The 23,056-nt window shown below is 45.7% G+C and overlaps 1 protein-coding gene across 1 annotated transcript in view; it reads right to left on the bottom strand.

Annotated features, from left to right (window-relative positions):
- Positions 1-7,980: 7,980 nt before the first annotated feature.
- The window catches only part of atxn10 (ataxin 10), a 281,641-nt gene continuing 266,565 nt past the window's right edge, over positions 7,981-23,056 (bottom strand). Inside the window, exon 11 of the mRNA XM_038780460.1 lies at positions 7,981-8,782. Within this exon, the coding sequence (XP_038636388.1) occupies positions 8,589-8,782 (194 nt within the window). The 3' untranslated portion in view covers positions 7,981-8,588. The remainder of the gene's footprint in view (positions 8,783-23,056) is intronic.

The following is a 23,056-nucleotide window of genomic DNA, read 5'->3' as shown; positions in this document are numbered from 1 at the left end:
TAGACGGCAGGTGGAAGGATTCCCCTCGCTTCCCGCGAGGGGGGTGAGTGACAGGGTGCTTTCGGGGGTCTGGGTCGGAGAGGGGAAGATATCTGATATCTACAAGGTTATGCAGGAGGTGGAGGAGGCGTCAGTAGAGGAGCTGAAAACTAAGTGGGAGGGGGAACTGGGGGAACAGATCGAAGACGGGACATGGGCTGATGCCCTGGAGAGAGTTAATTCTTCCTCCTCGTGTGCGCGGCTTAGCCTCATCCAATTCAAGGTGCTGCACTGGGCCCACATGACTGGGACGAGGATGAGTAGGTTCTTTGGGGGTGAAGACAGGTGTGTTAGGTGTTTGGGGAGTCCAGCGAACCATGCCCATATGTTCTGGGCATGCCCGGCGCTGGAGGAGTTCCGGAAGGGGGTGGCGAGGACGGTGTCAAGGGTGGTGGGATCCAGGGTCAAGCCAGGCTGGGGACTCGCGATTTTTGGGGTTGGGGTGGAGCCGGGAGTGCAGGAGGCGAAAGAGGCCGGTGTGCTGGCCTTTGCGTCCCTAGTAGCCCGGCGAAGGATTTTGCTACAATGGAAGGATGCGAGGTCCCCAAGCGTGGAGACCTGGATCAATGACATGGCGGGGTTTATTAAGCTAGAGAAGGTCAAATTCACCCTGAGAGGATCGGTACAAGGGTTCTTTAGGCGTTGGCAATCTTTCCTCGACTTTCTGGCTCAACGATAGGGTACTGGGAAAGTATCAGCAGCAACCCGGGGGGGGGGGGGGGGAAGGAAAAGGGGGGGGGGAGGGAAAAGGGGGGGGGGGGGGAGGGGGGGGGGAGGGAAAAGTGGGGGGGGGGGAAGGGGGGGAGGGAAAAGGAGGGAAAACGGGGGGGGAGGGAAAAGGGGGGGAGGGAAAAGGGGGGGAGGGAAAAGGGGGGGAAATGGGGGGAGGGAAAAGGGGGGGGAGGGAAAAGGGGGGGGAATGGGGGAGGGAAAAGGGGGGGAGGGAAAAGGGGGGGAAACGATGACTATGTTTGTTTATTTAATTTTAATTTATTTTTAAGTTCTCTTGTTGGGGGTTGGGGGGAGTGGGGGGGATGTGATACATGCGTTGATACGGTTTGGGGGGTGTTACAGTTGTTATGGGTTATTTTGTTGCATTTCATTGTTTGTTGTTATATTTTATATTTTCTGTAAAAAATTCCAATAAAAATTATTTTAAAAAAAATATTGACATTTTAACATAACACGTTAAAATGTTATGTTTTCAATAAAGAACAGGGGGCTGGATTCTCCGATTCTGGGGCTATGTCCACATACCGACGTGGGAACGGAATGCTTTGAAAACTGCCGCAAAAAGGCCACTGATTCCCCGTTTCGCTGGGGGTTAGCAGGATGGCAGCATAGAGCACCCGGCTCTAGCTCCTGATACGCCCCGGAGAATTACCGGGTCCGTGGCCCGCATGCGCACGGCGGCGGCCTGCAGCGGCCGCACCGTGCTTCATGGCGGACGCATCCCGCAGACCCAGCCCATGAAATAGTCGCCCCTCTTCGGCCGGCCCCAGACCACCCCCCCTCCCCCACAGTGCCCCCAGACCCAAATAATGCCCCCCTGCCCGCGGATCGGCCCTCCCCCGACTGTGACGGTGTTGGACTGATCCCGCAGCTGCCACGCTGAGTTATCGACGGGTGAGACCTGAGCAACCCACGCTGTCGGGAACTTGGCCGGTCAGGGCCGGAGCATCGGAGAGCGGGCTGCAGGCCATGACCTGAGGCCGTCGATATGTATCGCGTTGTACTCTGCTGTATGCCGCTTTGGAGGGGACGGAGCATCGCGAAAGCGGGCTGCAGACCATGACCTGAGGCCGTCGATATGTAGCGCGTTGTACTCTGCTGTATGCCGCTTTGGAGGGGACGGAGCATCGCGAAAGCGGGCTGCAGGCCATGACCTGAGGCCGTCGATATGTAGCGCGTTGTTCTCGGCTGTATGCCACTTTGGAGGGGACGGAGCATCGGAGAGCGGGCCGCAGACCATGACCTGAGGCCGTCGATATGTAGCGCGTTGTACTCTGCTGTATGCCGCTTTGGAGGGGACGGAGCATCGCGAAAGCGGGCTGCAGGCCATGACCTGAGGCCGTCGATCTGTAGCGCGTTGTTCTCGGCTGTATGCCGCTTTGGAGGGGACGGAGCATTGGAGAGCGGGCCGCAGGCCATGACCTGAGGCCGTCGATATGTAGCGCGTTGTACTCTGCTGTATGCCGCTTTGGAGGGGACGGAGCATCGCGAAAGCGGCTCCGCCTCCCATTTGGTCGAAAACTTGGATTCTCCGGCCATTTGCCGAATACGATTTTGGCGTCGGCGACCGAAGAATCCAGCCCAGAGTTTTTAAACAAGATATAAATAAATGCATTTAGATAGGTGCACATACTTTTGTATATCCATATAAATGCACTCGTGAATTTTCTGTGACATTGCTCACAGTGAGTCGCTTCTATTATGATATCAGACCCCAACAGTGGCTAGGATACTGGACCAAACCCCCAAAATTTTAGTTTATTTGTAAGGCTGTGCAGAAAGAATGATTTGCTCCAGGAGTGAAGAAATAGAGATTTGGCATTTTAAAAAAAAGTTAATTATGGATACAATACTTGGGGATTTTCACAGAAACTTCATTGCAGTGTTAATGTCAGCCTACTTGTGGCAATAATAAAGATTATAATATCTTTTTAACTTCACACCCAAAAAGAACAGCTTAAACAATACTATTCAATTTCCCATTAAACACACAAAAAGAAGTATACAGCTCTCAATCTAGCTTACTGTTGGAGAATTGTGGACTCAGCGTCAAGCAGATCAGAATTCAACTCCTCCCTTCAAGGCTTTCTCCAAAAAACTGCCCCTCGAAACCTTTTCAAAATGTCTCTCTACATTCCTTGGCTCCACCCAGCAATGGCCTCTTCTCCCCAAGCTAAAAAACAAATGAGCTCTGCAGGGTGCAGTGCACATCAACTCTTCAGAGACTTTCCCAGTCAAACCACAGTCCATTTGTCCAGACTGAAAAACATATTCCTTTGTCAATTTCACCTTATGGCTGTTAAAAGCACCCAGGCCCTACAAAACAGAGTTTTTGTTTTAAACATGACTACTGCAGCCTAACACACACTAACCCCAGGCTTTTAACCCTTAAATTGCCGAATACTTCAATTTGAATATTCCTAAAGTCTTCCAGTTGTTACACTTTGCCTTCTGATCCTTAGCTCTCTTTCAATTTGATGTCATGAGTTTTCTGTCTCTTGGTGATCACCCCCAAATTTGTTGTCTTATGTGGTCAGTCCATCTTTTGCAATGACTGCTGCATCTTTTTGTGACCAGTATCCAATCTATTTCTATCCCACTAATGCATGTCCCTTCCTCGGTTTGCTAATTTATCTTCCTCCTGCTAGATTTGCTTCTCTGTGTAGTTGTTCCATGCTCTTTCTTTCTCTCTCTCTAAGAATTCCAATCTCAATGCTTCCTAATCTAAATGATTTATGCATTCCGTGTTTGTTTACCGTTTTGTCTCTCACCCAAACGTGTTTCAGATCTATCACAGTCTGCTAATTTGGCCCCTTATGTTTGTCTCCTCTCAATGTCAGCCATTTGTGACTTTTGTGAGGGCCACGAAGAATCCAGCACGGGTTCAAAGAGTCAAACAGAAAGTAGCTTTATTTACAAGAATATGTACATAGGGCCAGTAGTTCACTGCTGATTCCCTCTCTAGCTGATACCACATAAATACCTCTATTTATACAGCTGTAATGCTAATGATTGCCCCACCCCCTCTCATTGGATGGAGCTCATATTCCCCAAGTACCATGGGGTAACCAATTGTTCCCAGTCAATAGGATCCGGGCAGGTTATAACAGTGACATTGTGTATTATTAGTTGTTTTATTTGTAAAATTGGGCTAAAAATGAAGGTTGTAGTGGGTCTGGTGTCAGAATTAGACAGCAAAGCCAGCAAGTAAAACTGGTACCCGAGTGCAATGGTGGAGTGAGGAGTAATAGTAATGTTTGGAGTCAAATGGTAAGGCGGCTTTACAGCAGGGCTGGCACATTGTCCCTAATGGAGCAATATTCGGCATAGTAATGTAGCACAAGATGTTCAAGAAAGCACAATTATGTGCAGTGCCTCAGTCCTGAAGTTGAAAGCAAATTGGAGGATGCCAGTAAATACCTGGGGTCAAAGTGCAAACTGGTTCCTAGGCGAGTGAGCCATGATGATGGGGAACATCCAGAAAAAAAGGAATTGAAATAAAAAAATAGATATGAAAAAAAAAACAACTTTAAAATTTGCTTTCATCCAAGCAGAAGGGCTGCAGAATTGTGTTGGGCACATCCACCAGTAATGGGCGTTTGGGGAGTGAAGGACTCCCAGTAGCTCCATCTAGTGTGGTTGCATGACAGGGAGCTGTGAATGTTAGAATTGGAAACCCTTTAAGTGCTAACTATGGACATGGTAGATTCCAGTGACACCGAACTGTTGCCATTTTAACATTGGAAGATCCCAGACAAAATAGTTATTCCATCGCTCAAGTGGATCACATGCTGATTAGTGTATAATGGATTGCTTTGTGCGTATACATTTTGATAAGCGCACACTTAGGTTTCTCAAATTTATTTTCTGAAACAGTTGTGAATTCTGTGGGGTGATTTTTGTTTCTCTACTTCTCCATTTTTAAGTGTAAATAATAGCCAGATAAAATTATTTAAAAATTCATTGCTGACAAGCTGCGTGAGACCTGCACAATGGAATTATCGGGGAAGCCTTAACTTCAGTGGCCATTGCTCTTTCCCAGAGTAGCTGGCTGCCTCATTAACATATTTAAATCAGGCTCCTTGACTTACTTTGGAACTTTAAAAAAATAAATATAGAGTACCCAATTATTATTTTTTTCCCAATTAAGGGGCAATTTAGCTTGGCCAATCCACCTAACCTGCACATCTTTTGGGTGGTGGGGGTGAAACCCACGCAAACACGAGGAGAATAAGCAAACTCCACACGGACAGTGACCCAGGGCCAGCATTCGAACCCGGGTCCTCAGCACCGTAGGCAGCAGAGCTAACCACTGCGCCACGTGCCTCCCTCACTTACTTTGTAATTTGATGTAATTTTTGTGATCCACTGGTTAGAACTAGTCAATGGACTGAACGTAGTGAGGTATATCCAAAGGGACACGAGGGAACACTCAAAAAAGATTCCCTTTCATATATCACGAAAATGTTTTGTGGGACCAGCCTTTCAGTCATTACCCTGTTTCCTTGCCACAAAGATGACGCTAACAACTCAGCTTTGTGCAGGATATCTCAGATTATAAAAACTGATTAGTGAACTGTTAATGTCACTCATGATTGACAGGCGAGGGTAGTGAGGCAAGTAGGGAGTTTGGTAGGGCAGCACAGTAACACAAGTGGATAGTACTGTGGCTTCACAGCGCCAAGGTCCCAGGTTCGATTCCCCGCTGGGTCACTGTCTGTGCGGAGTCTGCATGTTCTCCCCGTGTCTGCCTGGGTTTTCTCCGGTTTCCTCCCACAGTCCAAACATGCAGGTTAGGTGGATTGCCCATGATAAATTGCCCTTCGTGACCAAAAAAGGTTAGGAGGGGTTATTGGGACAGGGTGGAAGTGAGGGCTTAAGTGGGTCGGTGCAGACTCGATGGGCCGAATGGCCTCCTTCTGCACTATGTCCTATGTTCTGTGACTGTGAATCATTGTTTTGACCTTTGACCCCAAAATGTTGCATTTTTTTTGAATCTATCCTCTTCACCCATCATATAACCTGTCACAATTTTCACTTGCATTACAAACTTCAACATGACCCAATTGATTGAAAAAGTGTCTTCTACTTCAGAAACATCTTAATTCTTGTTTGTAACATGCAAAATGATAGTTACCAAAATAAATACAATCTTCTGCCCAAAGTGACACTCAACAAATATAGAAAGATATAATTATTTTTGATCTACTCCTTGTATGCATGCATTGTTACACATGGGAATCAATGGCAAGCATGATTTTTGAGTGTGGGTTTAGACATTTCTAGGAGGAATGGTGAAAAAGGAGTAAAGAATGGGGGCAAGGATGGAAGAATAAGGGTGAGTGAGAGAAGAATGGGTCAAGGGAGGGAAGAATGGGTTAAGCGAGGGAAAATGGGGCAAAAGAGGGAAACATGGGTAAAGGGGGAAAAGAATGGTGTTAGCGAAGGAAGAATGGGGTAGGAGGTGAATGGGAAAAGGAGAAGAGGATAGGGGTGAGAGAGAGAAAGAAAAGAATAGGGCAAGGGAGGGGAGAAAATGAAACGAAAAATGAAAATCGCTTATTGTCACGAGCAGGCTTCAATGAAGTTACTGTGAAAAGCCCCTAGTCGCCACATTCCGGCGCCTGTCCGGGGAGGCTGGTACGGGAATCGAACCGTGCTGCTGGCCTGCTTGGTCTGCTTTAAAAGCCAGCGATTTAGCCCAGTGAGCTAAACCAGCCCCAGAATGGGGCGGAATTGACCAGAATGGGTCAAGGGAGGGAAGAATTGGTCAAGGGAGGGATGAGTGGTGGTATGAGAGGGGAACATGGGTATGGGAAGGAGGATTGGGGTGAGAGGGGAAGGATTAGGGTGAGAGGGGAAGGATGAGGGTGAGAGGGAAAGGATGAGGGTGAGAGGGAAAGGATGGGGTCAGAGGGAAGAATGAGGCAAGGGAGGGAAAATGAGGCAAGGGAGGGAAGAATGAGGCAAGTGAGGGAAGAATGGGGGAAGGTAGAGAAGAATGGTGAAGGGATGGAAGAATGGAGTGAAGAATGGAGCAAGGAGGGAAGAATGGGCAAGAGAGGGAAAATGGGGCACGGGAGAAATGGGGCAGGGGGGGAAATAGGGCAAGGGAGGGGAAATGGGGCAAGGAAGGGAAAAATGGGGCAAGGGAGAATAAAATGGGGCAAGGGAGGGAAGAATAGGGCCTGGTAAGGGAAGAATGGGGCAAGGGGGAGGGAAGAAATGTAATGCAGAACAAGGCAGCAGCGCGGGTTCAATTCCCGTACCAGCCTCCCGAACAGGCGCCGGAATGTGGCGACTAGGGGCTTTTCACAGTAACTTCATTGAAGCCTACTTGTGACAATGAGGGATTATTATTATTATTATAAATAATAATAATTATTATTAAAGGGGAGGGAAGAAAAGGGTAAGGGGAGGGAAGAATGGGCAAGGTGGAGGGAAGAATGGGACAAAAAAGGGAAACATGGGGAAAAGGGGGAAAGAATGGTGTTAGCGAAGGAAGAATGGGGTAGAAGGTGAATGGGGAAAGGAGAGGAGAATAGGAAAAGGGCAGACAGAATTAGGAAAGTGTGGGGAGAATGGCAGAGAGATAGAGAGTGGAGCAGTGAGAATGGGGAAGGGGGAAATGGTTAACCGAATATTGTTTTATGTTTTATGTTTTGACCTTTCCCATCAAACTAACCACTGCTTAGTGAGACATTTGTATTGTTTCTATCCACCATATTAGTACATTCAGGTCCTCTTGCTCCCAGTTTCTTCACCAAGGATACCCAATGACCTGATACACAAATGTGTAACTATAGACAATAATGCTCAATCCATCAGATCATGTATTCATATTCTTAATCACAGCCCCGAAGAAAATCATACAACTGCCCAGATTGAAAGATTCCCCTCTGCACAAACCATCAGCATCCCTTCCAACAGAGTCTCGAATTAGCATGGCCCCCTTTAATCTGACTGGCAGATTCAGCTCTTCCTCTGCTTTTGGTGTTTAAAACCTGGGATTTAACAAAAATATTTCAATAGGACATCGCATGCACTTCACTCAGCACAAGTTATCAACACAAATGTAAACAAAGAAGAAAAGAAAAAGTTGAAAGACATTCTGTTTAACTATTTCTGAATTGTTATTTGTGTGTTAAATAATATGTACACAACTGGCATCGACTCACACGTAAACACAAACACCAATTATAAACAGAATGAGTCTGTATAACCGATTGCGGCCTTTAATTCTGTGAATCATCAGCATAATCTTGTTATCGCTTTACTGGCCACACATTTTGGGTGGATTTGAAAAATGCTAACATTTCCCATGCAAATACAACGTATACTAAATAACTGTCATGATTCAGTTTACCAACATTCAGCTCCTTAATTAGTTCCTATTTGAAATCTGTAAGATATTGTTCAGGTGTTTCATGTTGGTTTGAGGCTTCCCCACCAAGTCCATGTTTAATACTTTAACATTTGGCATTGCAATGTATCATTCACATAATCACATTATAATTCTATAATCAGATTTCAACCCTGAATACTTTTATTGTTAACCATTCTCTTGTACAGTTAATATTCTTATTGTAGTCAGTCTTCAATCTGTATATGGCAGTGCTATGAAACTCTGAACACCATTCCAGACTGATAACAATGTAAAGGATAAATAATATTTTATGCTTTAAACAAAAGACCCATTTTGCATCGTTCCCCCCCCCCCCCATTTATTCGTGTCAGTCTTATTTTTTCTTGGCATGACAAATGACTGGAAAAATAGAATGATAAACAACGCAGAGGGAATGTTTTCTGAATCTTTCTCACGGTGAAGTTGAGCTCTTTCTCTGCGACTTCACATAAAGTTTGCCATCTCGCTCTTCCACTTGTAATCCCATGTTATTTAACGTGTCACTGTCTGCTGCACCCTGATGTGCCATTTGGGATATCACTTCTTGATTCTTCATATTCTGTTCTGTAAGGATTCGGATCGCAAAAACTGCCCATTGGTTCACAACTATGGTGCACGGAGTTAAGGAATGTGACTGACAACAAATTTTTGATATATGGCACAAAATATGTAATTAATATGGTGCTACCTCTACTTTTGCCCTATAAGAGTAATTTTGACTAATGGTGAAGAAGCTATAACATTGTGCGCTCCTAACAGATGAGATTCAGACATCCAATGATATTTCAACAAAATAATGTTTACAACTTGCAATTGTTCGATTTGCATGTAACATACAAGAGACCAGGAGTATTTTGATGTTCTGGATACAATGATTTCCTTCTGATTCTCCCTCCCTATTCTTCGATTCCCTATTTGAGGACCACTTTATTTCTTTTAGTCATGCTTGCAGTAAGGCAGATATTGATTCAACAGACTTCAATGGACTATTATACGGATCCGGGAGTCACCACTGGCAGTCAGTTATTAGTTGCGTGTGGATTGTTTGATTTCAGACTAAACTGTGGCTGAAAGACCATAGGGCATGAAAGTTTCAGGTGTATAATATAGTGGTGAGCTTTTGAAATCCCTGGACTGATTGCTCAATGCTGGGAGAAGATTGAACTAGCTTTAATGGGATTGGGCCACAATCACCCCTAATGAAGGCCTGAATCTTTCCTCAAAATGTTTATATCTTTATCTAGTCACCTTTATTAAACCTTCAGAATAGTTACACAAGTATATTGGCTTGAGAAGTTTGAACACAGTATTCTGCTAACTTTTGCAGAGTGCTGACGGACAAACTTTGCCAAATCCCACTGACTAAAAAGTTGTGACATAGATAATGGCAATAAAAGTATTGCGTCTATCTGCCTTGTTGGTCCTCAGAGAATCTTAGCGCACATGTACAGGATGCAAACACACTTACACAACAAATAGCTTCAAGGCACAACATTTTCCACTTTCCTCTTTTGTAAAATTAGAAATATGCAATTGTTGGAACTAGCTTGTGACTGATACAATAGTAATGGAAACAGAGCTGAGTTTGAAGCAGAAAAAGATGCAAAATGACTGTCTCTTGAGAATTTCTGGGTGGCCAGTTGGGGACTTTTATCATATTTTCGCCTGTACTCAGATAGGGAGTGTATCGTTGAGTAAATAACTTATTTTGGATTCTCTTCCTGTGCCCAGAGATGCATGAGGCAGATGAAGCACATCTACTTCCGCAGTTAATTTTTCCTGGAACAGGTTGCTAATCTGTCGCCTGAGGGGCACCACTCCTCATCAAGCATGGCTACCAAAGGAGCATTGGGAGGTATGTTGTTAATCAACCTGCTTGGACATGTTATGACCACCTTTCTGTGGCCATCAAATCCTAGAGTGGGAGTTCAGCCCAGAGCTTCTGGCTCAGAGTTAAGGATGCTACCCACAGTACACAAGATCTCCGCCGAGTAAATAACTAGCGTTTCTTACACAAAAAGTCTTGTACCGCTTCATATTGAACATGAATATTGTTGCCTTCTTACCAATTTCTTTACACAGCCACACAGAAAATACCAAATACAAGCAGTATCAATTCCGGAGCATCCAGCATCCATGAATTTACAGTAAGAGCAGATAAACATTGCTTCTGTCTTTGTTTCCCCTCATTGACCCCACATTCACTGGCAATAACTAAAAAAAAAACGTGAAATCACAAGCTGAATAGCAATTCATTGCACAAACGTGCAGAAACTGAAGCCTGGTTACTTGCTGCCAACTCTTTTATGGCTTTTTCAAAAGAAAACTTTACTTTGCTAATTTTATTTTGACATTCAAACATTGACTGTCTTAATCAGTTTTTCCCCTACATGCACCTGTGTGTCAAAAAGTACATCATGCATAAAACATGAGTCTACTTGTTAATGCACTGTATTAAATTCAAACTTCGTGATCACTTTGAGCACAACAAAACATAAGTGCTACAAGAGATTAAAGGAAGTTCAACCTAACGTTCACATTACCCCCTTGTTCATCTGCCCACTGACGGGGAGAAAATAAAGCACGTTGCTGAAGAAAATCCCTAATCCTTCTGACACTTGAGCACCTCATTGTATAATGAGGCTCATGAAAAGCTACTAATGTTTCCACGGTTACTGCAAGCCAGGCCATGATCCTGTTTGTTTCCACTCTACAGAACTCAATAAATACACAAGAGCCAGGGGCTGGCAGGATATAGATCTAAGTTTCATTTAATGCTCTTATCCAAAAATAAACAAATCATATTCTTTTTACAATAGATCTTTGGTAAGAAAGGATGAGTTTGCCATTTAACAGCCATGTATGAAAGGCCAATGGAAATCCCAAGAATTTCTCCATGAAATGGCATCCTGAATATAAATATCAACCTGGATAGATGATAAATGTCAAGAAACTATTTTCTTAAAAGAAAAGCAGAAGAAATAATTGTTTCACGTTCATCGATTCAAGTTAGAAGCCATCTGTGGATCAGTGTAGTCAACTTTCTAACTTTGCACAATGAAATGCCATGGAAACGAATTGCTCATGCTTAAAGAGTGGTGTGTGTGTGTGTTTGTGTGACGGGGGTTGTTGTGTGCACTTAGAAGCCAAAAAAACTTGGCTGCCATTTCTGTTAATGATCTAAACTGCTCTGTATCATAGCAACAAAAAATAGATAAATCTAACAGAAGAAAAACAATTATTTCCCCAGTCGTGGGCACATTCAGTTACAGTTTCTTAATGTAAGCTGTGATTTAATACACGTAAGAAGTTCACCATTTCTGCTGCTTCACTGAAGAGAATTTTCTTGCTTCCATTTAGCTGCTGTGAACCACTACGTGGAGAGATTGCAACCTGCATTCATGCAAAAACTACAAAAAAACTCTCAGCCATGAAATTAAACAACTCCTTTTCTCATTGCATGTAAATGCACAGTTGTCGAGTTAGCACCCATAATCTAACACCCATAATTTTCTGAGCACATCACGAGGGCCATGTTTGAATAGACTATCAATCAGCAATGAAATGTAACCTCTCTTCATAACAAGTCATGTTTTCATACTTGGAGTTAAAGAAAGGTGTCACATGAGACTCTGCAATTCGGATGTGTGGGGGTGAAATGGGAAGAAGGGTGACAGATTGGTTCAAGGAATGTAAAAAAAGCTTTTTGTACTGTCTCAAAAACATCTGGTCATGTGTCAAATGCCCAGATTCAGTGATGGGTGCCCTTCTTTTCAATGAGTTGGAGGAGGGCATTGGCAGAAAGTGGTCATGTTTACTGATGTCAAATTATACCTGAGGAAGGAGCTGCGCTCCGAAAGCTAGTGATTCCAAACAAACCTGTTGGACTTTAACCTGGTGTTGTATGACTTCTTATTGAGCCCACCCCAGTCCAACACCAGCATCTTCACATCATGTCAAATTTTATAGCAGAGACTTGGAAGAGGATAACAGATTGCAAGAACAATCAATAATAATTTCTGTAACTGAAGTTTTAAACATTGCCGCCATTTTAAAATTCTCAACCTCGTTTTCAAGTTCCTGAGGGAGCAGGGTAGCATGGTGGTTAGCATAAATGCTTCACAGCTCCAGGGTCCCAGGTTCGATTCCCGGCTGGGTCACTGTCTGTGCGGAGTCTGCACGTCCTCCCCCTGTGTGCGTGGGTTTCCTCCAGGTGCTCCGGTTTCCTCCCACAGTCCAAAGATGTGCGGGTTAGGTGGATTGGCCATGCTAAATTGCCCGTAGTGTCCTAATAAAAGTAAGGTTAAGGGGGGGGAGGGGGTTGTTGGGTTACGGGTATAGGGTGGATACGTGGGTTTGAGTAGGGTGATCATGGCTCGGCACAACATTGAGGGCCAAAGGGCCTGTTCTGTGCTGTACTGTTCTATGTTCTATGAATGACCTCGCCTCTCCCTAACTATAATCTCCTCCAGCCCTAAAACCCGCCGGGATATCTGATGCGCAGTTAATTTGGGCTTCTTGGTCATCTGATTTTGAATGCTCCCTCACTCAACTTGTCTTCTGCTGCTAAGGCCCTCTCATTTCATGTGATCCTTAAACCTATCTCTTTGACCAAGTTTTTGATGTGCCCTAATATCACCTTATGTTGCTCAGTTTCAAACCTGGCTTTTTAATGTGCTCGTGATGCTCCATGTGATGATTTAGTACTCTAAAAGCACAATATAAATACAAGTTGTTGCAGCTTCAGGAGGCTGAGGCCAGGTCAAATAAAATTCCGGGTTGCACTGCACACACTATTCATTATAAAACTGCAGTTATGATCATAAAAATTTCCTGGGCTTTGGTGGGATCTTATTTGAAGTACTAAAGCCCAGTTCCCAAAAATATCTGCGAGAACATGGCGATTGTGGAGAAATTTCACTGAAGGGCACCAAGAATGTCATTTAACCTGTGAATATTGAGATTTAAAGGCATTTATTTTTTGGTGTTCTTTCAAGTTTTGGGAAGAAGAGGAAAATTAGTTATCTGGGGGAGCAGTCGGTGAGAAATGTGGCATTGGCTCAAATTCCAGAGAGAATTCCGTTTTTTAATTCTCTCTGGAATTTGCGATTTTCACCCGCCCACCCACCAGTAGAATAGTACAAATCACGGCGTGGAAGCCTGGGAACTTTTTTAATACACTAGCGAACAGTCACTCCGCCATCTTCGCTCTCACTGAATATTCAGTGGTGCCATCGCGACATCATGGTCCGCCATTTACAATAGGTTTACATAATGGAGAACCTGGTGGCCTCAATTCCTCCGAGGATATCGGAGGTGAGCGCTCAGGCAACGATAAATCTCCATGGTCTTCAATGCTCAGGGTGCACCCGAGAGGTATGGGAGATACAAATAGGTTCAACTCAGGGCTGGGGTTTAGTCTTTCAATCTCAGAGGGAGGGGTGGGTAGCAGACCTTACCTTGCCTTCATTTGGGGTTCCCTTGCTTTAAGGGGGTCTGGAGGATGGCTTGCAGGCACTGCTTCCTGTCAAATCACCGCTGACGGAGTGCCCTTCTTTAATGGGAGCTGGAAAGTTATTGGGAGGAGGTGAAGACAGAGGTTCAGAACTGGGGTGACTGTGAGGCTCTTGAGTGCGGTTCCATGATAGGGCACAAGGACATAGTGGGGGAGTCAGGAATGGGTTTCATCCTTGCCTCATGAGAAATGAAGAGCCTCTCACTTAGGGAAGCACAGCTGATGTGTGAGTAGAATCGCATACCCAGACAGCACTGTAGGGACAAAGGGATTAAGCTGTATGAAATTTCAGTTCCACTTGTCCAGGATTTAATGTCTTGAACAGTGAACTGGGAGAATGAGGGTGCACCCTTGGTATGTGCTTGTCATGCTAATTGTAGGCTTCACCCTAATCAGCTGTGCCTCATCTGCCACAAGAGAAAGTAATGTTCCTAATATGCTACCTCACCCTTCATTGACTAGTCAATTGTGCCAATGAAATCGGAAGAGCTAAACATCATTGCCACTGATTTGAGTCCCGAACACTTGCCATAAACATATCCAGGCAGCGGGTGACCAAGGGGCCTGCCAACCCGACTATCTGCCCCTCATCTGCGGCCGAATGTCCCTGGAGAGGGAGCATGCGGTGTCCGCAGATACCATCGTGGCCTTTCGTGCTCAGTGGACACCGCAAGGTCTGAGGTGCTTTATCGACCCTTTTAATCACATTTTGGTTAGTTTATTTAATTTAGTGCAACCCCCAGAGGGTGTCCTGTATTATTGCGGTCTGCCGCATTATCCACAACTTGGCGCTGCACAGGGGAGACCAGCTGAACCAGGAAGAGTGCCACATCTTTGCCATTTTCTGGTAAGATTCTGCCCATGGGGTGAAATTGAAGAAGCGCTTCACATATAGGCCTAATGGCTTTTTCTTCTCTGTGACACAACCAGAAATGAAAAGACGATGCTGATGCTTTAAAACAGAGCAGTGTGCTTATTACATTAATGTATCAGAGCCATCTAGATAATGAATGCACAAAATACAAACATTTATCTGACACCTCAAGTGCAGTGATAAATACAGTGCCGATAAGCAGATCCAGTGTGACACCATCGACTTCAATCGTAATTCTATTCTTTTCTAATATATGCTTTCTGCCTGCCACTTTTGTTGTCTTTTTGGTGTTTACACTCTATCCATGTTCTAAACTGAGCATTCTCCTCACTCCATCCTGCGCTCTGATGCCTTTGCTCTTTCCTTCCTCTGTTACAACTCCTGTCCTCAGAACGAGGCAGTGAAGTCCTGCACAAAGTGTTCATCAAGTTGGTTAATTCATTTAGTAAATAAAGTCTCTTTGGGTGGACTTTTCATTGCTGTCTCTGCTGCTGTTTCTCCAGCCCATTCTCCAGGACAAATTTGTCCACGTCCACAGGGGCCATGAATAGGTGCCTCCCTACCCTGGAATGTGACCCAGAGTTTGGCTGGGTACAGCATCCCAAATTTTAAGCCGCTCTTGTATAGGGCTGCTTTTGCCCGGTTGAAATCTGCCCGGCGCTTGGCCAGGTCAGCCCCAATATCCTGGTAGATCCTGATCTGGTGACCTTCTCAGATACAGTTTTTTGTTCGTCTTGCCCAGCAGAGAATTCTTTCCCGGTCTTGATACTAGTGAATTTTAGCGTTCTTCAGCTTTGGATTTTGGACGAAGAGACTGGTGGGCTCTGTCTATTTACCAACAATCTTTATTAGTGTCACAAATAGGCTTACATTAACACTGCAATTTCTGGTGGGTTGGGGAAGCTATCCCTTCCCAGTGGATTGCCCAGTATTTGGGTCACATAGTCTGTGGGGTTCCTGCCTTCGATCCCCTCTGGCAGGCCCACAATCCGTACTTGTTGGTGCCTCGATCCGTTTTCCTGATCCTGAATCCTTCCTCTCAGACTCCCCTGCATCGTGATATTTCTTTTTCCAGGGCGGCGATTCGATCACTCTGGTATGTTGAGGCCTTTTCTAGCTCCTTTATGGTAATTTTTTGGGCTTCCTACCTCCACCAACTTCAATGTAACCCTGCACGAGACTCTCCCCTGCCAACCTGATTAGATTCCTCCCATCGACCCAACCCGGTTAGATTCTTTTACACTTTAATGCTGGGCCCCAGTGATCCTTGCGCTGCTTGGATCTCATTCAACCGCAGTCAGGAAGGTCAGATGAGACAGACACAGAAGAAATTTGGCACAGGTAGGTGCGTATGGAGTGGCAATCTGTCACAATGCTTTACCTTGATAAATTGCAATATTTGGAAATAAAATAAATTTAAAAACAAAATGCTGATTCTTTCGAGTTAACTTCATTGCCTTCTTCGTCGCCGACTCTTCGGCTTGCCACTTCTCCCGATGCCTGACCCACTAGCTTGTCACCTCTCCCCATCCCTGTCCAAATTCTCAGGGTGATAACACATTCAGCTAAAATGAGAACAACTACTAGTTTGAGAAATAAAGAGAAATTAGTCAGCTTTGGAAATGCCAAATACTGACAATGAGGTGCATTGCATACCACGCATACAAGCCATCCTTAAGATTGAAGCTATTTGCCAAACAACTTTACAATGGAGGTGATGTACAATGCAGATAATATCACTGAATAACAGCACTGACAAATCACGCACCATAACAGCTTAACAATGAAGATGATGGCTTTGAAATAGTTGATACGTCAAACCTGTTCCAAAAAAAAAGAAACTCCAGGCATTAAGAGAAGCTATCTGCAAAATTGCAAGAATGCTTCAAACATAATCTGAACTTGTCTTATCAGTAACCTTATGTCAGTTATCTCCTGTCCCTCAAAACTGATTTCAATTCCAGTGCAAACTAAAAGAGGCAGACAGATGCAGCAACAATATCTCAACAATTGCCTATTATCATCTGCACGCTAGTTCTACTGTATCACAGTGCTTGGGATACATTAAATAACCAGGAAAGCACTGGTCCATTTGAATGTTCACAGGTGTCACACCAATCACTTAAAGGTCTTTCAGATAATGTGAATTCAAGATTTTTTTTACTGGGACTTCCGGTTGCGGCTATGCCTAGGTAGGTCACACAGTCGGAAGCTCCCGCCGATAACGGACTTTTGGGCTCTTTTACGGAGCTCCAGCGACACTTGGACGACGATTCCCGAGGTGGGAAGGAAACAGTGAGGGTCCCCCAGGGCTGTATGGAGTGGACCAGGAGTGGGGCGATCAAAAAAGCTGCTTTGGAGAAGAGAGGAGAACGGGCACGGAAAAAACAAGATGGCGGCCGGCAGTGATCAGGCAGCGTGGGCCTAGTGGTCATGGGAGCAGCAGGAGTTTCTCAGAAGCTGCTTTGCCGAGTTAAAGGCGGAGATGTTGGCCCCTATGAAGGCTTCTATTGAAAGGTTGGTGGAGACCCAGAAGATGCAGGGGATGGCGATCAAGGAGATGCAGCAGAAGGCCTCTGATAACGAGGATGAGATTTTGGGCCTGGCGGTTAGAGTGGAGGCGCACGAGGCTCTGCACAAAAGATGGCAGGAGAGGCTGGAAGACCTTGAAAACAGGTCAAGGAGGCAGAACCTGGACCCCGATACGAAACAATCACAGGTTTGTTCCAGGTAGAATAGACGGTGGGTTCCTAAGCTGGCAAAGAGCAGGTATTAAAAGGATGGGGGACTTTTGCTAGCCTGAGGGTGCTGAAAGAGAAATTTGGGTTGCCCCCCGGGAATACCTTTAGGTACCTGCAGATCCGAGCTTTCGTGAGGAAGCAGGTGGGGGAATTTCTGCTGCTACCGGCCTGGAGGATACGTGTGGGTAGGGGACGGAAAGGTATTGGACATATACCGGGAGCAGGAGGCGGAGGAGGCCTCGGTGGAAGAGCTGAAGGGCAAGTGGGAGGAGGAGCTGGGTGAGGAGCTGGATGAGGGCCTGTGGGCAGACTCCCTGGGCAGGGTCAATTCCTCCTCATCTTGTGCCAGGCTTAGCCTGGTTCAGTTTAAGGTCGTGCACCGGGCGCATATGACAGTGGCGAGAATGAGCAAGTTCTTTGGGGTGGAGGACAGGTGTGTGAGGTGTTCAGGGAGCCCAGCAAACCATGTCCATATGTTTTGAGCATGCCCAGCACTTACAGAATTTTGGAGAAGTTTTGCAAAGGCTATGCCCAAGGTCTTGGACACTCGGGTAAAGGCGAGCTGAGGGATAGCGATATTTGGGGTGTCAGAAGATCCGGGGGTGCAGGAATCGAAAGAGGCCAGAGTCTTGGCCTTTGCCGCCTTGGTAGCCCGGAGACGGCTCTTGTTAATGTGGAGGGACCCAAAACCCCCAAGTGTGGAGACTTGGCTCAGTGACAATGGCGGGGTTTCGAAGTTTGGAAAGGACAAAGTTTGCCTTAAGAGGGTCTTTGCAGGGGTTCTCCAGGCGGTGGCAACCGTTCTTTGACTTTCTCGCGGAACGTTAAGTGGAGGTCAGCAGCAGCAAACCAGAAGGGGGGGAGCGGTATGGGTGGTGGATAGATTTTACTAATAAAGGGCAGATACCCCACCTTGCTTTGTTAAGTTGTTAATCCACTTTTCTTTATAATTATTATGTTTTTTGTTGTTTTTTTTCTGTAGTGGTTTATAAAATTGTGTAAATATTTTGGATAAAAACAAATTAACATTTTTTTTTTACTGGAACAGGAAAACACAATTTGTAAAACAAGATGATGAACTGCACTCTCTGGATAATGTCTTCTCTGTGTCCTCCAAAATCTACTGACAACTTTGGAGCATAGTGAAGGATACCCTGAGAATTATATCCTTTTGCTCTCGATGGGCCCACCATTCTCTACGCCATCCGAGAACTGCTGGAGATCATGGGCGGGATTCTCCAATCCCGCAGCAGAGTGTCCATGCTGTCGTAAACGTCGCGTTTTACGACGGCGTGAACGGGCCGCTCCCAGGACAAATTCTGGCCCCTGCAGGGGGCCAGCATGGTGTTGGAGCGGTTCGCACCGCTCCAGCTGCCGATCCCGGCGTGAACTGTGTGCCACGGGATACGCTCATGCATATTTGTGCCAGCGCCAACAAGGGCATGCGCAGTGGAGCCGATGCCAATGCGCGCATACGCAGTGGCCACCTTCAATGCGCCAGCCCCGACGCAACATGGCGCAAGACTACAGGGGCCGGCACGTAGGAAAGGAGGCCCTCAGCCACAGGGGCCGGCCCGCTGATCGGTCGGCCCCGATCGCGTGCCAGGCCACATCGGAGGTCGGACTCCCCCTCCTCTTCCCCTTCCCCCCCCCCCCCCCCCCCCCCCCCCACAGGCCACCACCCGACCCTTCAACGCCGAGGTCCCGCCGGCTCAGAGCAGGTTAGAACGGCGCCGGCGGGACTCGGCTTTTCTTACGGCTGTCGGCCCATGCGGGCCGGAGAATGGGCGAGCCGGCCGTGGAGAGCGGCCCGCGACCGACGCCGCGCCAACCACGCCAATTCTCCGTCTGCGGAGAATCATGTGCTGCCGTCGGGGCGGCGTGGCCCATTCGTGGGGATTCTCCGGCCCAGCCCAGGGCTGGGAGAATCTCGCCCCCAGTACTGGACCTTCTAAAGCCTGTCTCATTATCACCATTAATGTTGAGTGCTGCTCAAATTATCAGCTGATCTCTTTATGCTAGTGGGAAAATGGAGGGAGCAAGAAAGGATAGTGTTTCACCGTTTCCAATCATACTTCATAGGAAATATATGTCACACTGGGGAAAACTCACCAATTCTGTATTTGTTTTCGAACACAGTTCACCAATGGAAACACAGAATCGATAAACTTGCTTGAATATGCTTCTTTCTTTTAAAGTTCACTACTTATAAACTCACCAGTGGCTCTCTTGGTAGCACTCTTGCCGCTCACATGGTGAGTTCAAGAAGCAGTCCAAATGCAAATCGTTTATTGTCACTAGTAGGCTTCAAATGAAGTTACTGTGAAAAGCCCCTAGTCGGCACATTCCGGCGCCTGTTCGGGGAGGCTGTTACGGGAATCGAACCGTGCTGCTGGCTTGCCTTGGTCTGCTTTAAAAGCCAGCGATTTAGCCCTGTGCTAAACCAGCCCAGAAGTTGAGTACAAAAATCTAGGTTGACAGTCAGCGCAGTGTTGAGAGAGTGTTGCACTGTCAGAGATGTCAGGCCAGATTCTCGAAGTCGAAGAATCCGTGGACCTTCACGTCAGAAAGGTTGGCGCCACACCTCCACCGATTCTGCTACCGGTGAGGGGCTAGCACCGGCGCCACATGGAACACCATCAAAATACGCGAAAAACAGTGCGGGAATCGCCAGATCCGTGATAGACACCAGCAGGGCTGACAAGCTGCAGCCGCACTTAAACAATACAACCCCCACACACACACTGAACGGGGCCGAAAAGATGGGACAGGTTGTGCTGGAGCGTCCATACAGCAGCTGGGTCGGCTGGGGCCAGAGGGCACCCAGGGGGATGCCCCACCGCATGGCGGCCTTGCCGGCTGCGGTAATGGTGTTGCATACCCATCCACCCTGACCCCACAACCCACCTCCTCACTACACCCCACTACTCCCCCCAGCCCTGGCAGAACCCCGGCCAGCGGCACAGCTGGACACCGTCAATATGCCATCTCTGTCTCTCGGCAGCCACTACACCAGGTTCACAATTTGTGAGTGCACACGTGGACCGCACCATTGGGAACTCGGTCCACTGGAGGCGGAGAATCGCGGGTGGGCCCATTAATGATATGTGAACAGTGTTGCAACTACGCACTGCTTGCGTTGCATTGACGCCGTTTTTGAGGAGGCGGAGCATCACGATTCGGCATCAAACCAGGGCCTGCCCCGATTTCGGTGTCGGGAGCTATTTTCCGTCCGATCGCACGCCCTGATTTTGGCATCGGCTAATGGAGAATCCTACCCATGGGCTGGAAAGTGCTATGAGATGCCCAGTGGTCACAAAAAGCACTATATAATGCAATTTAATAAAAAGTCATTTAAACTTAATTATTAAATGCAAAGTTTCCGAGCTAATTAATCATCTGAATCTAGAAAGAATGGAAATAAGTTTTGAACTGTCTTTTGCAGTAAATATCGTACAAACATGTTACAATGAGGTCTAACTTGGTTCATCAAAAAATAATGTAAATACAAACAATTGTCAAAATGGTCTGCATTGTTTCTCGGTCATTTAGCTAAGATCAAACATAGGATCAAGCCTGGGATCAGGTGTAATGCCTGTTCACGTCAGCTTGGATCAACTTTGTCTCTTTCGTGGGGACCATGAATTGGATTCAATGTGAATTGGTTTTTGGAGCAAGGAGATCGATGAGATGGATGAAGGGCTTTTCCCATCCACTCCGCATGTTGGCTTTGTAACTCAGAGGATTAAAATTTAAAAACTCACATTGAATGTGAATATTACATATATCACAATTGTATTGAAGCACCTTGTAAGTACAATTTGATCTATGTAGACAATGTAAATACCATTGCACTATTTGTAATGGCCATTTTGACTGTACTGAGCCACTTCAGAGTGCAAAAAAAGTACAAAACCTGAATATTATTGCACTTTGTGTGATAGCCATTTTGAAACGTTTCAGGTATTTTATAAATAAAGTATATTTTTGCAACAAAACAAAATACAAGGCTGCTGCTGGAGTATCAGTAACTTGGTGAAGGATGCTCTTTGGTCTGCCCTAAACTTGGTGATTCTCCGGTGCAAAGTGTTGTCCTCGACCGAGTGTTGAAGACTGGCAAATTCTAAAGCCCAGGACTATGTGCTGAGAGATGCAATAAAGCTTGGAGCAGCCACCACGCAGGCGCAATGAGGAAATGTCGCTATCTAAGGTCTTTCAGCAATAGTGCACCAAGGGGCTAGAAATTGTGTAGAATCCCTCAAGCTGTATGATTCACCTTGAATGTATGCAGTGAATATTACATGTATCACAATTGTATTGAAGCACCTCAAAGTGCAACATGATCAATGTTGACAACTTAAATACCATCGCACTTTGTGTAATGGCCATTTTGAAATGTTTGCAATGTTCTTTCAGATATTTTGTGAACAAAGCATATCTTTGCAAAGAAAATTCTAAGTAATTTTAGGGAATGTCTGCATGACAGTGATACAGCTTCTTCTTTTGAAGATTTAAAATTGCATCAAAGCTAATACTATTTTTCAGTGCAGGACTTCATGTCTTCAACAGGAATGTCTCCAGAGGAAAGGCAATTATAGAAAACTGCACCATTTCTTAAGGCTATCATCACAAATGTTTTCAACAATATGATCAGGTTTATTCAGTCTTTTTGGGGAATGTTGTAAAACTGGTCAAAGAAAACCCACACTTAAGTTTGATTTAAATTGAGGCCTAACACAGCGACACATAGGCTGAGCATTTGAATCCACATGATAAATTTTAGCTAAACCAGCCTTTAATATCAGAAAGTCACTACACTTAGAAAAAGAATCTGCATAAGCACCACTTATGTGCAAACTTCATTTTTTTGTTGAAAGTCCATTATATACAGATGATAAATAACAAACTGCTAACAAGGCAGCTGAGCAATGCTTCAAAGTAAATTAGAGTCAGTTTATACCAGCAGGGAGAATTATCAGATTATACCAGAGAAGTATCTGAAAAAGTACTGGTGCAAGAACTATTCCACCATTAACATGCTGAACAGTGATATTACTATTGTTAAATAAATAATTCTTTTCAGAATTCTTTAGAAAAAGGGTATACTGACTTTCTATCCAGGTCTGCAGTACTCCCAATATCCTAGACCAAGGCCTACGTTTTCATAACGGCAGCAAGGGTCTCCGCGCTTAGCCTGAGGCCCAAATGCAGACACTTTGCTCCCAAATCCAACGCTTAAGGATGCATTTGTAGAAAACTGAAATGTTGCAGCGACTGCCACAGAAATGGCAAAAAAGGTCAATCACAGGTGTACGACTTACACCCAAGAGAATTGAAGGATGGGGCTGTTGGCCTTGGAAGAGTAAAACATTTTGCCCCTACTTACTCAAGCACCCAGGTGACAGGAAGGAGTGTGTGCCAGAGAAGGGAGTAGCGCGTATTGTGCCAGAAAAGAGACATATTTGCACCATAGAGGTCAGTGAATGTGACAGTGAGCCCAGAAGGGTCTGCTGACCTTGGAGGTCGTATCTCAAAATGAATGAAATGCAATGCAGAAGGCTGCTCAGTTTAAGCTCTGAGGTGGTCACTGACCTATGTGGCATGTACAACAACATTTTGAACAGTCTGTTGATCCTTATGCCCTACCAGTGGCTGTCAAGGTAGTCGTGGCTCTGCATTTGTATGCATCAGCTTCTTTCCAGGGTTCAGTAGGAGACCTTAGTGGAATGTCACAGTCAGCCACACAAGGG

The sequence above is a fragment of the Scyliorhinus canicula genome, chromosome 20 (genome assembly GCF_902713615.1).
Source record: "Scyliorhinus canicula chromosome 20, sScyCan1.1, whole genome shotgun sequence".
NCBI classification, from domain to species: Eukaryota; Metazoa; Chordata; class Chondrichthyes; order Carcharhiniformes; family Scyliorhinidae; genus Scyliorhinus; species Scyliorhinus canicula.
This window is presented reverse-complemented; position numbering and strand designations above follow the sequence as displayed.